An 18,066-nucleotide genomic window follows, 5' to 3' on the forward strand; every position below is an offset into this window, starting at 1 on the left:
ACATGGCATGCTTTCCTTTCTGCAAAAGAATCTATTACCTCATCATACTTCTTCAAACATTTTGCTACATGAAAAAACAAAATGTTGTAGTCTAATACTGAAATAGCTGTTAATACAAACAGTACCCAAATCTGGTGTGGTTTCTTGATCTGATTACGTGGATTTTGTCATGGTCTGCAAGATAAAACAAAATAGGCCAGCCTAATATTGCAGCTAATAAATGAGACTGTTTTGGCAAAAACGGTCACTTTTTTTTAATACAACAGAATATAATTCACGAATTATCAATATCAAATGCATGTTCGGCCTGCTACAAGCAAAAAGTTTTTGTTAGGAAATAGTTTCACATTTCATTTATACGCTCCAGTTTCTCAAGCATGAGATCGAAAAGTAGTAGTACGAAATTTTTATATTAATTTGGAATGGTCATGTTCTTCCATAATTTGTCTCATGTCTCCGCTGCTTCTCCTTCTTCATTCTAACAAACAATCTTTATTATCAGGAGGACTAGCCTCCCTCATTCATTTTGATGATTGGGTGTGAGTACTCCCCGATAGTACACCCTTCCCGCCGGGAGGAGAAGAAGAAGATTTCAAAGGTTCCATCTCCGTCCCATGAGCAGCTAGGGAAATAAGGGTCCACTCAAGACAGAGCCCCGCGTGACTGACTAAGCCTCATACAACTGGCGTGCGGCAGGTTTCCCAGAGGTTGCCCACTAATGACTGTTCCACCTCAACAGCCACGCATCTAATCAGCACGCAGAAAACCTCGAGATTGAGGTTTTCTTTATAGAGGTTTATTCCATCCTTGCGATCCAGGCAGTCGAGCCAAGATCCCCGTGCCCTGTGACACACAACGTTCCACTGCCACGCTACACGGTTGTCGCTGAAGCGTGCCCAGAGCTTACGGTGGCAGAGGACCCGCGGCTCTTACCGTTCCCCAGCTCAAGAATGTCAGGATCGCCTAGCCCGTACTCAGCAAAAAAAATGGTGAGCCCCTGAGGGTTGGTGCACTTTGAGGGGTAGGCTCTGAACTCTGTGGTGTCGCGTACATCTTGCTTCCTTAGGTAAGAGAGCCATTTAGAAAGTATGGAACATTCTGGTATTAAAAGAAATTAAGTACAAGAAATACATTTTATTATATGCATCTGAAAGAGTGACCGACATACTACTTCTCCACATAGTTACCAAACACATTGAGGCACTTATCACAGCAGTGGACAAGATTTGAAATACTTTCGTCGTAAAATTCTGCCGCCTGAGACTTCAATCAGTGAGTGGACGTCAGCTTTCCTCAATGTTTGTTTTGAACTGCTCTTCTAAGGCTGTGCAGAGTTTGACAGTACTGGGCAGAATTTATTGTTTCTCAATGTTCGAGAAAATCAACAAGAAGCACACCTTGCCCATCCCAAAACACTGTTGCCATCAACTTCCTTGCTAACAAGGTTTGCAAACATTTTCTTTTTTTTTTTTTTTTTTTTTTTTTTTTTTTTTTTTTTTTTTTTTTTTGGGGGGTGGGGACACCTTTTGTGCCCCCACTCCATGGAGGGTAATGTTGTCTCGCAACTGACGTGTTTCACCCAAGTGGTAGGCCTCCAGAAATGTCAACATTGGCCCCATTCGCTGTTCTTTACGGTGCTCTTTAAGCATTTTGGGCACCCATCGTGCACAAAATTTGTGGTAGCCTAGCTTTTGAGTGACAATTTCAAACAACAAAGTCTGTGAAACTTGTGAAAAAGAAAGCGAAATCTCCATTATTGTGAAGCGACGGTTTTTACAAATCGTTTCGTCAACTTTAGCGACCAGATCGTCAGTCACAGTGCTCAGGCGTCCACTATTCTCTTCATCGTGTTCGTTGGTTCGGCCATTTTTAAATCGAATGCACCATTTCCCGGCAGAACATTTATTCATTACGTTCTTTCCGTACACTTCGCACAGTTCACGATAAATTTCTATACTTTTTAGGTTTTTGCCAACAAAAACCATATCACAGGCCACATCTCACAACTGGAGGGATTTTCGATTGCAGCGCACATTTCAAATTCGAATATCGAAAAAACCAGATGCACAGATGATCCTGCTGTCACAGATGGATGCCAACTGAGCTGCCGAACACGCACATGCCAAACTATATGTGATCAGTGTGCACCTAGCGGCACCAGACGGAAACATTCCCTACTTTCTGAATAGGTCTTGTACACTGATGACACCTTCCTGATATAACCTCACGGTGAAAACACACAGCAGCAGTTTGTGTATCACATAAACTGTGTCCATCCCAACATTAAATTTACCATCGAGACGGTGAAGGATAGCAAGCTACCGTTCTTAGATGTTTTAGTTGAGCGGAAGGCATGAGGCCAGCTTTGTCGTTCAGTGTAAAGGAAACCAATGCACAACGATTGATATTTGCACTCCAGTAGCTTTCTCCACCCTGTACACAAGAATGCGGTCCTGAACATGTTAATACACAGAGCCAAAGTTATTTCTGATGACTACCACCTACAATCTGAGTTGCAGCACTTGAGGTACATGTTAAGGGGAATCGCTACAGCAGAAGAGAAATTGCAAATGCTGTAAGGTGCCACTGAAGCACGACGCCTCGTGAATCAGTAAAAGAAGCAAAGTCAGCAGTTTTCCTGCCATACTATAGGGCAGGCTCGTCCAAACTGTGCCCCTGGGGCGCTAGCGCCCGCGATCGCCCGCGGCCAGCACCCCGGGCGAATTCGCGTGTTGCTGCAGTGGCCGAGCCGTGCCGCTTAGCTGGCCGTGCGGACCGCCCGAACGACAGCCGATAGATATATTTGTTCGCCCGTTTTCCCTTTGGGCAGAGGACGTCTCACAAGTGCTTCAACTAAAGCTGATTGACCTACAGTGCCATATCCGCCTGAAGGACCGCTTTCTTATGTGTAAAACTTTGAATGACTTTTACAGCTGTCTTCCACGAGAGAAATATCCTCTTTTGCACAAGCATGCGGCCAAAGTTCTCTCAATGTTTTGTTCCATGTATATTTGCCAGCACTTTTACTCTCTTTTGAAGCTTGCTAAAACTAATAACCGTTCTTTCTATAGCGATAAAAATTTAGTCAATTCTTTGAGGTTAGCAGTCTCACGGAATATTGTACCGAGCCTAGACAAAATCGTTTCCTCGAAAAAGACAAAGTGTAAAATGTTAATTGTCTTCTTTAACAATGTTGACTGTAAGAATTAAAGAGCTTTATAACCTTAATTCTATTTTAGTAAGTTTTCAAACTTGGTCAGTTAAAATTATTACATACAAAACAGCAAACTAAGGATCCGATTTCTAAACTCTGAAAAGGGATACAAAAAATTGTAGCACGAAGTATAACAAAAAATACTTACTTGTAACTACTAACAGTAAGAAGGAAGCTCTATATACCCTACATAAAATTAATTCTAAAATAGAATACTTTGTTTAGGTTAGACCCAGAGCAGTGCTGTGCGGTCTCACTCGCTCTCGCTCTCTCTCTCTCTCTCTCTCTCTCTCTCTCTCTCTCTCTCTCTCTTGCTCCTATGCCGACACTAGCGACACACGGTCGCAGACGGGGCGCTGAACTACACTGTCTTGTGCCCGCGGGGCGTGGGCGCAATTCTCGGATGAGCCTGCTATAGGGCAACCGGCACCGAGTCAGGACGTGTACTTCAGAGACGTGGATTGAGACCAGTGTTCCAGCCCGCCCCCAAGATACAAGATACGTCGCACCCTGTTAAAGACGACACAGCTCTTTGTGTGCCCGACGTGTACGGTGTCCCTCGCAAGTGCAGCAGCATCAATATAGGCCAGATAATTTGCACATTTGCGGAGTGCTGCACCGAGCACAAGAGACACATCGAGCAAAGGAAACCTGACGAGATGGGCACAGCTGAGCATTGCCTCGAAAACAGGTACAAAATACAATTTGAGAACACGAGAGTCTCGGCTTGTGCACCAACGTACTGGAACTCCGTTATAAATTAGGCGACTGAGATTGGAATGAACGGCAACAATTTCAACAGAAACCAGGGCTACACACCGAGTAGGGCACGGGGACGGGCTTTGGGAGTCAAAACGGAGCAACGGTGGGTGCTCAACACTTGTAGGGAGGCAGGAGTGGCAGTTTCAAACGTGGTGCCGGCCCACCGCACCACCTGACGTCACTCGGTCTGCGGAGGAGCTTCCCGACCTGCCTCCTGCGCACGCACCATTTCGGCCCCCTCCGATTGGTACCGGCGGCCATAATCGTGGGTGTATAAGTGGGAAATAGTGCCAGCCCCGGCAGTCAGTAGTTTTACCCCTGACAATGATGGCAGAACTAGTCATCAAAAGCTCAAGACTTTTACTGGAATTGACGCGGCTCGAAAACCGAGAAGATTTTATCCAGTCGTGCCGCCACAAAAGACTCCGAGGACACGTAGCAATTTTTCTCATCTAACTTTTCAGTTACGATTCAGTAAACTGATACGAGTGATACCGACATTCTTACTTCGTACGCAATTTTCTCACGTTTTACATCAATCGTCTCTCATAATGTCATTAATAGTAACGTGAAACGCATAGTCCATTGCAGCTGATGCCTTCCACTTCTTGGGTTGTCCTCAGTGCTTAACCGACCTTCACAGAAATGAACAGCCCACCGTGATACTGTGCTACAATTCACTGCACTCTTCCCACACACCTCCCTCAAAGCATTGTAAATTTCTGTCGGATTCTATCCGTGTAGCGAATCAATTTTGATGTAGGAGCATTGACATTACACGTAATCCGACCTGACCCCATTTACCTTCCATTTTAAAACTGAATTACTCTTGACACAGCCAGACAAATCAGTAATCACATACACAACCGTCACACCCCCAACGTCTCACTCACAACTGACATGAATTTCACACTGATCGTGCAGCAGAAAACGGTTGCACATGCACAGTGTGCAGGGTTTTTGACCTGAACCGCATACCTTCTGAGCATAGCTCTGTATCCCCCAAAATCTAAACAAATATTCAGTATCTTAGAATGTACAACACTATGATTATTAGTATCCTATGGCGCCCAACAAGCAGGGACATAAATGTGTAAGAGGTTCACTTTTATACAGTAGCAAATTTTTCTTTCATCTCTTCATTCCTACTAAATAATATTAAACAGAAACTTCAACCCTCTGTTTCACCCTTCTTAACACACAGCTCAATTATTTCTTATTTCAGTTATTAAACAATGGAAAATATGACAATATTATGAAAAGGATAGTTGCTACTTATCATATAGCGGAGATGCTGAGTCACAGGTATGCACAAGAACTAGACTGCCAGAAAATAAACTTTCGGCCATAAAAATCTTTATCGGCAACACACACACACACACACACACACACACACACACACACACAATATGACAGTCTCTGGCTGCTGAGGCCAGACTGTGAGCAGCAATTTTAATTATTCCCACTAAGCCTCCGTAAACACAGAAAGTCCCTATTACTCTCTTCATAATATAGAGACTGTACTAAAACGGCTTTTCCTGTATCTAAAAATGGTAGCATGTATTCCCTCAATTATTTATGTTATCACCAAGTTTTTACTTACCCAATGTATTTACCTTTTCTGAAACATAAAAATTGTTTCCTCTATAGCTTCAGTTGTTATTCTAAACCACTCAAAAAAATGTTTTCCATCGCCTGCATTCCTTCAAATTTATGTGGATTTGAATTAAAGGGGAGCAGGGAAATAAGCCTTGTGTAAACTTTAAAAAATAGCCTTACTGCAAAATAAAAACAAAATAATAGCCAAAATATAAAGGCAGTTCTTCAAAAGTGCACATCCGTGAAACAAATGTGCTGATAGGTAACATTCAATATTGAATCAATACAGGTCCCCCCCTTCACATTGCACCAAGTTATGATCCTCGTCCACGTGATCTACAGAAACGCTTTGCTACTCAGGCCTGTTCCATGCTCCAACTGCACTCCATTAATCATCCAGATTAGAGCGAATCAAAAGACAATCCTACATTACACCCAATGGCGTCAGTACATGATAAAGATCCAAATTGTGACTGGCTACTTCCCTGTTGGACCCATGGGACTACACATCAATTTACCAGGGCCTTTTTTTAAAAAAAGTTCCATTCTGGCTGTTCCCTTGTCCACCTTCTTCACACATTACAGTGTTTATATTGTTGTTTGTAATGTATGCCTAAAGGCCACAATAATGGTGCACCGACAGTTGTGTGCTGTCTGGGTGTGTGTTGGCTGCGTCAAAACAACTCAATCAATGGTCTCCACAACAAAAGCACACAATTCTGTGCATTCTCCTCGGGATACTTGTGAATCATAATTTGTAAGCAATGTTCACCAGCTGGTGGTGTTGACTGCACGCAATCATTAGGAGGGAGATCATCAATTTTTAGTCTCTCACAAACAGCTGTTGAAAAACCAAATAACGTCACAGTGGTTTGTAGGCACCTTCCTGTGCTGGTACCCCTTATGCTGTAAAGTAACAATGAGCACACAGTCTGAGCCTGAAATGAGTCTCTGAGGTATGTTGATAGACATAACAGTGTACATAAGCTGCACTCTCCTGTTCATGACAGGAGGGGGAGACAATGTACTCAACTGAACTAAGAGTTTGCTTTTCATTTCATGTGCTCAAGAGAGTATTGATACAGAGGTTTACAACAACAAAAAATGCAAGTTGTGAAAGTGTTGTAAAACATTTGATCAGTTTTATATGTATATAAAAGCCATTATTTGCCAGTTTCATAGCTTCACTGGTTCAGAATCTTTTGAATCTTCTTGTTATATTTTACCTTATGAATTTAATAATCTACACAATCCTTTCATTTTGTGTATGGCAACTTGTTTCTTGTGCTTTACAATTGCCCTATTAACTATCCCCCCCCCCCCCCCCCCGGTCCCTCCTCCTCCTCCTCCTCCTCCATGTGACAATTTTGGAATAATCCTACTAGTTCAGGGTCTGCATATAACACAATCCTCTTTTAAAGTAACAAGTCAGTTAATATTCTACAGTTACCAACCTTTCGAGGGGTACTACGGAATGGAAGGATATTCCCTCTGTTTTCTTCTGGAGGATTCCAGTATTCGAGGACAAGTTCCTGTTGTAATCTATCACAATGATACAAACGAGCCATGGCTAGTAACATATGCTCATAATGATGTGGAAGTCTTGCTGGAGGCTCTAAACCTTCCTGCAATAAGAATATGAGAAAGGCAAATTAAAACACTGTTTATTTGAAAATTGCAAAGCAAAAATACAGTAAAAAAACTTAAAATATTTATATACTTATTTTTGTCTATCAAAGTAACTTTATATAAATGTTAACACGGTACACAGTCTAAAACAAAAGCTTTAGAAGACAGTGAGTAGACGGGAAGCAATGTGTCACAATCCCAACATGCACATATATGTTCCACAGTAAGAACTTCAGATATGTAATGCTTGTATTGGCATTTGAAGAACTAAACTGATTATCATCATCATTTACTTCATTTTCAAACTCATCAAGACATGAGAAAGAGTGTTCAAATAGAAACTGCAATAATTTTGTTTTGAAAATGGGTTTCCAATTTCATTCTTAGCTTTTTATAATCACTGAGAAGTAAGTTTAATAGTAATCAAAACTCCTTTGCACTAACTAATGAGAGAAATGGGAGGGGGGGGGGGGATGCTCGACAACAGGGTTTTTAGTGCCTTTACTAACATGATTAGAGACAAATAATGTTAAAATGTGTAAATCAAAATAATTGTATTAATACAATTTTCATTGATTGAAATTCCACTCTGACTGTCCAATCTCTCTCACAGCCACTGACACACGCGCAGGTGCACACACACATGCACAATCTGGAAAATATTGAAAATTTGGTCAAATGGTCTAAAATTGTTTAAAAACAAATAATACTAAGAGGAGATTAAAATAATGAAACTTGAATGGGTAGCTCGTTCATAACTTGCGAAACACATAGATGAGCCAGCCACTTTAATAAAACACTGAAAATTTTCTGCACAATATTTTAGTGAGCAAGTTAAATATCTCAAAAAAACCTTATAATTAGTACCACCTTCGTATCATTATCATCTGAAATACAGAGCATTCCTATGCATGCATCAGCTGCTGCCCTCGTCTCTACATAATTCACAGTAAACTAAAATGTGACACTCTGATCTGTGCTTCACCAACACTACACGTTGCAGGGTCCCCACTCTGGAGCAAAATCCAGACGATACATGACTGCGTCCTGAACACAAAAAAATATGAAGGATGTCATAACCGTAGGGGTACAGCATACCACATCAACTGATCATCACTACATGCCTCCTCCGCTACTATATTTGCTAATTCATTTCCTCGAATTCCCAAGTTCCATGGTACCAATACGAATGACACATCCTCCCCTAGCCTCGGTAGGTGGAGAAGGATGTACTGGCCATTCTGAACTACTTTACTTCTGTGTTCAAGTATTGTTGGGACTAAAGGACACTGAGGGAGTCAGAGCAGATGAGGAAATTTAGTAGTCTCACTTACTCCAGTACCCTCAAGATGGCACATAATTCTGCACCGAGCACACCAAATTCTCTGGACAGATCGACCTCTAGGACACGATCGATGAGAATGACACAGTAGCCGAAGGGAGCCCCTATTTAGACCCAGTCGTGAATGAAGCTACACAGGAGTGGCGTGCATTCACAATTTCATAAAATACTGGATTAAAAACAAGCAAGAGTGTAGTATCTACTGTAACCCAAGAACCTAAAAATATCCCAGGGGTCTTTTAAGCAACTACGATAGCACACCGAGTGTCTCCAGCTCAATTTTTGTTCCAATTCCAAGTGGTATAATTGCCCACAGACAATTTGAGAAAATTTGTTCCAGAATAGAGTGAGCAAAAGTGTGTCAGTCTGGTGAATTTGAAACAGCAAAGATCTTATATGCATGACACACCACAAGAAGCTTGCGACAGATGGAAAATGCTGGGTCACCAGTCCCAGCACAGACTGGATACGCAGCTGTTCCTGAGAGCACTTCTGGTTAGCCCGATATACTCTTGGCGAAGAGTATGGATAATATTGAGATAATTAAGTCTTCCTAAACCATACACCATCTATACACAATAATACAGTGATCTTAAGAAAACCTTATGAAAGTGGATCAGGTGTGCCATGAATGTCTGTTCTCCCAGACCTGTGGCTAAGGCACTTCAAAATTTGTTCATTGATTTAAGCATGCCAACCTTCAGGTCTTTTAGGTAACCAATAGTGCTTTAAATAAAATATGAGGCCCTGCAACCTCTCTAATTTGCAAGTCACGTAAATTAGAATTACAATGAGAACAGTTAAAACAACACACACACACACACACACACACACACACACACACACACACTTGTAGAAAATTAAAAACCTCTCAACTACCAGTTGCAGCTGATGAGTCGATGTTGCAGGAGTGAAAGAGAAAAAAAAAATATATTGCAAAACCATCCATGAATAAGGAGTGATATGGTAGACTCCTTAATGTAGGCACTATACAATTTTATGGCAATGGAAAGGAGAGTAACACTTAAAATACTTCCTTAACGGGCACTACACTCATGTTCATAGCTATCAGACAGAACTTAATGTACTCAGTACTAGAAAAAGGTGTTGTAATAAGAAACATACAATGAATGGAAAAGAAAATATCACACGCAATGTCGTCTCTGTACTAAGGCCTGCTGCACAGTCGCCGTCAGAGTGGCCAGATCGTCAACAGTGGGAAAACACCTCCAGAACCCACACTGAGAATGGCTAAGGAGCTGCCTGGCTCCAATTTCCAGGCAAGATTATGTTCAACTCATAAGATTCATATTTCTGTAACTACCGGGGCAAGTTTCAAACAATGGAAAATCCAGGATGGAATGTAACAATACCAAAGAAGGAAAGTTGCTACTCACCATATAGCGGAGATGCTGAGTCGCGATAGATACAACAAAAACATTCACACAATTATAGCTTTTGGCTATTAAGGCCTTTGTCAGCAATTGACACACACACACACACACACACACACACACACACACACACACACACACAAACACCAAAACTACACTGCAAGAAGCAGCACCAGTGCATCATGGGAGTGGCGACTGGGTGGGGGTAAGGAGGGGGCTGAGGCGGGATAGTATGGTGGGGGTGGCGAACAGTGAAATGCTGCACGTTAGACGGTGAGCAGTGTGTGTGTGGGGGGGGGGGGGGATGGGGGGGGAGGGGCGGGGGAAGGAGAGAAATAAAAAGACTGAGTGTAGTGGTGGAATGACGGCTGTGTAGTGGTGGAATGGGAACGGTGAAGGGGCTGGATGGGCGAGGACAGTGACTAACGAAGGTTGAGGCCAGGAGGATTTTGGGAATGTAGGACGTATTGCAGGAAAAGTTCCCAGCTGCGCAATTCAGAAAAGCTGGTGTTGTCGGGAAGGATCCTTATGGCACAGGCTGTGAAGCAGTCTTTGAGACGAGGGATATCCTTATGGCACAGGCTGTGAAGCAGTCTTTGAGACGAGGGATATCATGTTTGGCAGCGTGTTCAGAAACAGGGTGGTCCACTTTTTTTTTTGGACACAGTTTGTTAGTGGCCATTCATGTGGACAGACAGCTTGCTGGTTGTCATGCCTACATAGAATGCAGCACAGTGCTTGCAGCTTAGCTTGTAAATCACATGACTGGTTTCAAAGGGAGCCCTGCCTTTGATGGGATAGGTAATGTTAGTGACTGGACTGGACTAGGTGGTGGTAGGAGGATGTATGGGACAGGGCTTGAATCTAGGTCTATTACAGGGGTATGAGCCACGAGGTAAGGGATTGGGAGCAGGGGTTGTGTAAGGATGGACAAGTATATTGTGTAGGGTCGGTGCACGGCGGAATACCACGGTAGGAGGGGTGGGAAGGATAGTGGGCAGGACATTTCTCATTTCAGGGCACGACGAGAGGTAATCGAAACCCTGGCAGAGAATGTAATTAAGTTGCTCCAGTCCCGGATGGTACTGAATTACGAGGGAAATGCTCCTCTGTGGCCAGACTGTGGGACTTTGGGAGGTGGTGGGAGACTGGAAAGATAAGGTACGGGAGATTTGTTTTTGTACAAGGATGAGAGGATAATTAGGGTCAGTGAAGGCTTCAGTGAGACCCTCGGTATATTTTGAGAGGGACTGCTCGTCACTGCAGATGCGACGACCACGGGTGGCTAGACTGTACGGAAGGGACTTGTTGGTATGGAACGGATGGCAGTTGTCTAAGTGGAGGTATTGCTGGTGGTTAGTAGGTTTGATATGGATGGAGTTACTGATGTAGCCATCTCTGAGGTGAAGGTCAACATCTAGGAAGGTGGCTTGTTGAGTTGAGTAGGACCAGGTGAAGCAAGTGGACAAGAAGTTGTTGAGGTTCTGGAGGAATGTGAATAAGGTGTCCACGCCTTCAATCCAGATAGCAAAAATGTCATCAATGAATCTGAACCCAGTGAGGGGTTTAGGATTCTGGGTTTTTAGGAAGGATTCCTGTAGATGGCCCATGAACAGGTTAGCATAGGATGGTGCCATGTGGGTGCACACAGCCGTATCGCAGATTTGTTTGTAGGTAATGCCTTAAAACGAGAAGTAATTGCGGGTGAGGATATAGTTGGTCATGGAGACTTATCCTCCTACCACCACCTACTCCAGTCTGGTCACTAACATTACATATCACATCAAAGGCAGGGCTACCTGTGAAACCAGTCATGTGATCTACAAGCTAAGCTGCAACCACTGTGCTGCATTCTATGTAGGTATGATAACCAACAAGCCGGCTGTCCGCATGAACGACCACCGACAAACTGTGGCCAAAAAACAAGTGGACCACCCTATTGCTGAACACGCTGCCAAACATGATATCCCTCATCTCAACGACTGTTTCACAGCCTGTGCCATACGGATGCTTCCCACCAACACCAGCTTTTCTGAATTGCGCAGGTGGGAACGTTCCCTGCAATACATCCTACGTTCCCGTAACCCTCCTGGCCTCATCCTTCGTTAGTCACTGTCCTCGCCCATCCAGCCCCCTCTCTGTTCCCATTCCAGCACTACACAGCCGTCATTTCACTGCCACACCCAGTCTTTTAATTTCTTTTTATTTCTCTCCTTTCCACTACTTACCCCCTCGCCCCTCTGCACCTTCTCTCCTGCCCTCCATCTAAACTGCAACACTTCACTGTCCGCCACTCCCACCATACTATCCCTCCCCCTCCCCACCCTAGCCTCCTCCTTACCCCCACCCAGTCACCACACCCATCATGCACTGGTGTTGCTTCTCACAGTGTAGTTTCAGCTCTCTGAGACTGCAGACACGTGTGCAAGTTGTGTTTGCATGAGTGTGTGTGTGTGTGTGTGTGTGTGTGTGTGTGTAAGGCGAGTAGCATCTTTCCTTCTCTGATATTGTTACATTCCAATGGGGCAAGTTTGTCGCACACCTGACCCAGACTGCTTAACGGCACTGTGAAATGTGATTTATTCATCTAATTACATATAATTTTCACAATGTTTGATTTGATTTATAGGAGTCATGTTATGTTGTACAATAAGAACATTTTAGAAGAATTACAAAAATTTACATTATTTTATATAATTTCTGAGGCATAGCCACAAAAATACTTATCATAGTTTTCAGTACACAAAAATAAAACGTATTGTTCCCTTATTCAAACTATGAAACTGTTCTAAATGAATTCTTTAATAGAATAATAGCACTTTTCTACCAGAAGAGTAAAGAGCAATCTTTTCAGTGAACCAAGCTCTGTGTAAATATAGTGTGAATTTTTAATTCCATATACTTTGGTGTTTGGGCATAAGAGTTTTAAATGTTTTACTGTAAGTTTAAAATCATCACTATGGTGAATGTTGTGGTTGTGGTGGAAATGGGAAGTGTCGAAGATATGTTGGTCTTTGAATAAGAGCACCTCAAACAAAAAAATTTTTAACAGTGGTCAACATGATTGCCACTGTTTGGCAACACACATATTCCTTATATATATATATATATATATATATATATATATATAATTGATGAGACTTACCAAACAAAAGCGCTGGCAGGTCGATAGACACACAAACAAACACAAATATACACACAAAATTCAAGCTTTCGCAACAAACTGTTGCCTCATCAGGAAAGAGGAAGTTCTTTAGATATATTTTTCCACGTGGAATGTTTCCCTCTGTTATATTCATATATATATATATATATATATATATATATATATATATATATATATATATATATATATATATATATATATATATATATATATCTGTGTGTGTGTGTGTGTTTTGCCCTTAAAGAGCGCATTTGGACTAAACTACATGGCCAGTTCCTTTTGCTGCCTTCCTTGCTGCCCAAACTTCCCTCATTCGCTCGCTGTGTTTCTGTTTCCGGTCCTCTGTCCAATGCTTTTTCTCGGCTTTGTGTCTTCGGCTTCATCTTGATTGCCTTTTTGGTTGCCCATATTTCTTTCATCTTCTGGCTATGAGGTGGTTACCCAGTCAAAGATCTGTTTGGTCAGCCTGTGTGATGGCATTCTGTATAGGTGTCCATAGAATAGTAGTCTGCGTTTTCTAATCTTTTCTGTGATTGTCTCCGTATGTTTGTACAGTTCCTCTGTAGGTTTCTTGATCCATATTCCATTGTTGTTAGTTGCGCCAAATATTTTCCTAAGTATTTTCCGTTCTACTTTTTCTAATTGTCTGATACGTGTATGCCCTAGGATTAGTGTGGTCTCTGCTGCATATAGTGCCTCGGGGAGCACCACCGTGTCATAATGGCGTAATTTGGCTTTTTGTGAAATAGACTTCTTGTTGTAATGATTCCACACTACTTTGTATGCCTTTTCCAGTTTAGTCTTTCTTTCTTCGTTTGAGTCTCTGTTATGTCCACTCATTTGTAGTGTTTCACCGAGGTATTTGAAGTTTGCCGTTTTGTAAATCGTGCCATACTTTGTGTTCAGAGATGAGAGTTTCTTTGTGCTCATAAACTGTGTCTTTTCGTAAGAGATCTGTAGTCCAGTTTTGGAAGCGATTTCGTGCAGTTTTTCAATAGCGTCTTTTGTTTCCTTTATACCTTTCGTGACAATCGCCAAATCGTCTGCAAAAGCCAGGCATTTAATCTGTAGGTTCCCTAAGGTTATCCCCTGTTGTGATGTTTCCCATTCTTTTATGACCTTATCTAACACCAGATTGAAAAGGAGAGGTGAGAGGCCATCGCCTTGTCGGACACCTGTGCGAATTTCAAAGGGCTCTGATAGTTCCCCACAGAACTTTACTTTGGAGGTCGTGTTGGTTAAAGTTTGCTCTATGATAGCCCGTGTTTTGTTGTCTACTTTGTATTCTGCTAGAATTTTGAAGAGAGTTTTCCGGTCGATAGAGTCGTACGCCTTTTTGAAGTCAACAAAGGTAATGATCAGGTTCTGTTTGTGTTGTAAAATCATTTTCAGGTTCCAAATTTGTTCTGCACAAGACCGCTCTTTACGGAAGCCTGCTTGGTATTCCCCAATCAAGTGGTCGGTTTGGCATTCTAGTCTGTTCAGTAAAGCTTTAGAGAGGATCTTGTATGTGACCGGTAGTAGGGATATTCCTCTGTAGTTGTTCGGGTTAGTCTTGTCACCTTTTTTGTGTAGTGGGTGTATCAGGGCAGTTTTCCAGTCGTCAGGAATTTTCATGGTCTTCCAGATGTCTTCCAAGATCCTGTGGATGTCTTTGGTGAGTTCTGGGTCTTGTAATTTCCAGATTTCCGCGATGATGCCATCTTCTCCTGGTGCTCTACGATTCTTGAGTGACTTTATTATTTCTTTAACTTCTTCTAGAGTTGGAGGTTCACTATCTGGATTGTATGTGCTCGTTTCTGTCATCATTTCTTCCATGGGGGGGGGGGGGGGGGTCCGTGTTGAGCAGTTTTTCAAAGTACTTTGCCAGAATGTCACAATTGTTTTTGGTATTGGCTTCTAGGTTCCATCCGGTCTTCTGAAGCACAAGTTGGGTGGTTGATATCCAGTCATATTTTCTCGGAACGTTCTGTAGAAGTTTCTTGTATTGTTCTTCATGAAGTCCGATTCGATCTCTGTCAGTCGCCGTTTGTCATACTGTCGTTTTTCACTGCGAATGATTTTGCTTGATTGCTTCTGTGTTTTCAAGAAGTTCATCCAATTCTCTTGGGATTTATGGCAACTAAATTTTTTCCATGCGCTGATTCGTTGGTCCATTGCTTGGTCACATGTGTGGTTCCACCAACGGTGTTTCCGTGTTCGTGGTGCTTGTGCTAGTTTCATGGCCTCTTGGATTCTTCATGAAATATATGATGTGACTTACCGAATGAAAGTCCTGGCAGGTCGACAGACACACAAACAAACACAAACACACACACAAAATTCAAGCTTTCGCAACAAACTGTTGCCTCATCAGGAAAGAGGGAAGGAGAGAGAAAGACGAAAGGATGTGGGTTTTAGGGGAGAGGGTAAGGAGTCATTCCAATCCCGGGAGCGGAAAGACTTACCTTAGGGGGAAAAAAGGACGGGTATACACTCGCGCACACAAATGTGTGGATGGACATGTGTGTGTGTGCGCGTCTTTCCCTCTCCTTCCCTCTTTCCTGATGAGGCAACAGTTTGTTGCGAAAGCTTGAATTTTGTGTGTATGTGTTTGTGTGTCTGTCGACCTGCCAGCACTTTCACTTTCCTGATGAGGCAACAGTTTGTTGCGAAAGGTTGAATTTTGTGTGTTTGTTTGTGTGTCTATCGACCTGCCAGCACTTTCGTTCGGTAAGTCACATCATCTTTGTTTTTAGATATATTTTTCCCATGTGGAATGTTTCCCTCTATTTTTATATATATATATATATATATATATATATATATATATATATATATATATATATATATATATATATATATATATATTTTTCCACGTGGAATGTTTCCCTCTGTTAATAGAGGGAAACATTCCCTCTCCAAACCTTCCAGGAATTTCTGACTTCCAGCCTTGCCTCTCAATCCTTCTTAAAAAACCTTAATCCTACTCCCAACATCACCACTGCTGAAGCCCAGGCTATCCGTGATCTGAAGGCTGACCGGTCCATCGTCATTCTTCCGGCGGACAAGGGTTCCACGACTGTGGTACTTGATCGTCGGGAGTATGTGGCTGAGGGACTGCGTCAGCTTTCAGACAACACCACATACAAAGTTTGCCAAGGTAATCCCATTCCTGATGTCCAGGCGGAGCTTCAAGGAATCCTCAGAACCTTAGGCCCCCTACAAAACCTTTCACCTGACTCCATCAACCTCCTGACCCCACCAACACCCCGCACCCCTACCTTCTACCTTCTTCCTAAAATTCACAAACCCAATCATCCCGGCCGCCCCATTGTAGCTGGTTACCAAGCCCCCACAGAACGTATCTCTGCCTACGTAGATCAACACCTTCAACCCATTACATGCAGTCTCCCATCCTTCATCAAAGACACCAACCACTTTCTCGAACGCCTGGAATCCTTACCCAATCCGTTACCCCCAGAAAACATCCTTGTAACCATTGATGCCACTTCCTTATACACAAATATCCCGCACGTCCAGGGCCTCGCTGCGATGGAGCACTTCCTTTCACGCCGATCACCTGCCACCCTACCTAAAACCTCTTTCCTCATTACCTTAGCCAGCTTCATCCTGACCCACAACTTCTTCACTTTTGAAGACCAGACATACCAACAATTAAAGGGAACAGCCATGGGTACCAGGATGGCCCCTTCGTACGCCAACCTATTCATGGGTCGCTTAGAGGAAGCCTTCTTGGTTACCCAGGCCTGCCAACCCAAAGTTTGGTACACATTTATTGATGACATCTTCATGATCTGGACTCACAGTGAAGAAGAACTCCAGAATTTCCTCTCCAACCTCAACTCCTTTGGTTCCATCAGATTCACCTGGTCCTACTCCAAATCCCATGCCACTTTCCTTGATGTTGACCTCCACCTGTCCAATGGCCAGCTTCACACGTCCGTCCACATCAAACCCACCAACAAGCAACAGTACCTCCATTACGACAGCTGCCACCCATTCCACATCAAACGGTCCCTTCCCTACAGCCTAGGTCTTCGTGGCAAACGAATCTGCTCCAGTCCGGAATCCCTGAAGCATTACACCAACAACCTGACAACAGCTTTCGCATCCCGCAACTACCCTCCCGACCTGGTACAGAAGCAAATAACCAGAGCCACTTCCTCATCCTCTCAAACCCAGAACCTCCCACAGAAGAACCACAAAAGTGCCCCACTTGTGACAGGATACTTTCCGGGACTGGATCAGATTCTGAATGTGGCTCTCCAGCAGGGATACGACTTCCTCAAATCCTGCCCTGAAATGAGATCCATCCTTCATGAAATCCTCCCCACTCCACCAAGAGTGTCTTTCCGCCGTCCACCTAACCTTCGTAACCTGTTAGTTCATCCCTATGAAATCCCCAAACCACCTTCCCTACCCTCTGGCTCCTACCCTTGTAACCGCCCCCGGTGTAAAACCTGTCCCATGCACCCTCCCACCACCACCTACTCCAGTCCTGTAACCCGGAAGGTGTACACGATCAAAGGCAGAGCCACGTGTGAAAGCACCCACGTGATCTACCAACTGACCTGCCTACACTGTGATGCATTCTATGTGGGAATGACCAGCAACAAACTGTCCATTCGCATGAATGGACACAGGCAGACAGTGTTTGTTGGTAATGAGGATCACCCTGTGGCTAAACATGCCTTGGTGCACGGCCAGCACATCTTGGCGCAGTGTTACACCGTCCGGGTTATCTGGATACTTGCCACTAACACCAACCTATCCGAACTCCGGAGATGGGAACTTGCTCTTCAATATATCCTCTCTTCTCGTTATCCACCAGGCCTCAATCTCCGCTAATTTCAAGTTGCCGCCATTCATACCTCAACTGTCATTCAACAACATCTTTGCCTCTGCACTTCTGCCTCGACTGACATCTCTGCCCAAACTCTTTGTCTTTAAATATGTC

At 43.2% G+C, this 18,066-nt stretch overlaps 1 protein-coding gene across 1 annotated transcript in view; it reads right to left on the reverse strand.

Annotated features, from left to right (window-relative positions):
* The window catches only part of LOC126259578 (nuclear pore complex protein Nup205), a 325,077-nt gene that overhangs the window by 186,773 nt on the left and 120,238 nt on the right, over positions 1-18,066 (reverse strand). Inside the window, exon 10 of the mRNA XM_049956486.1 lies at positions 7,030-7,200. Within this exon, the coding sequence (XP_049812443.1) occupies positions 7,030-7,200 (171 nt within the window). The remainder of the gene's footprint in view (positions 1-7,029; positions 7,201-18,066) is intronic.

This window comes from Schistocerca nitens, chromosome 5, assembly GCF_023898315.1.
Source record: "Schistocerca nitens isolate TAMUIC-IGC-003100 chromosome 5, iqSchNite1.1, whole genome shotgun sequence".
NCBI classification, from domain to species: domain Eukaryota; kingdom Metazoa; phylum Arthropoda; class Insecta; order Orthoptera; family Acrididae; genus Schistocerca; species Schistocerca nitens.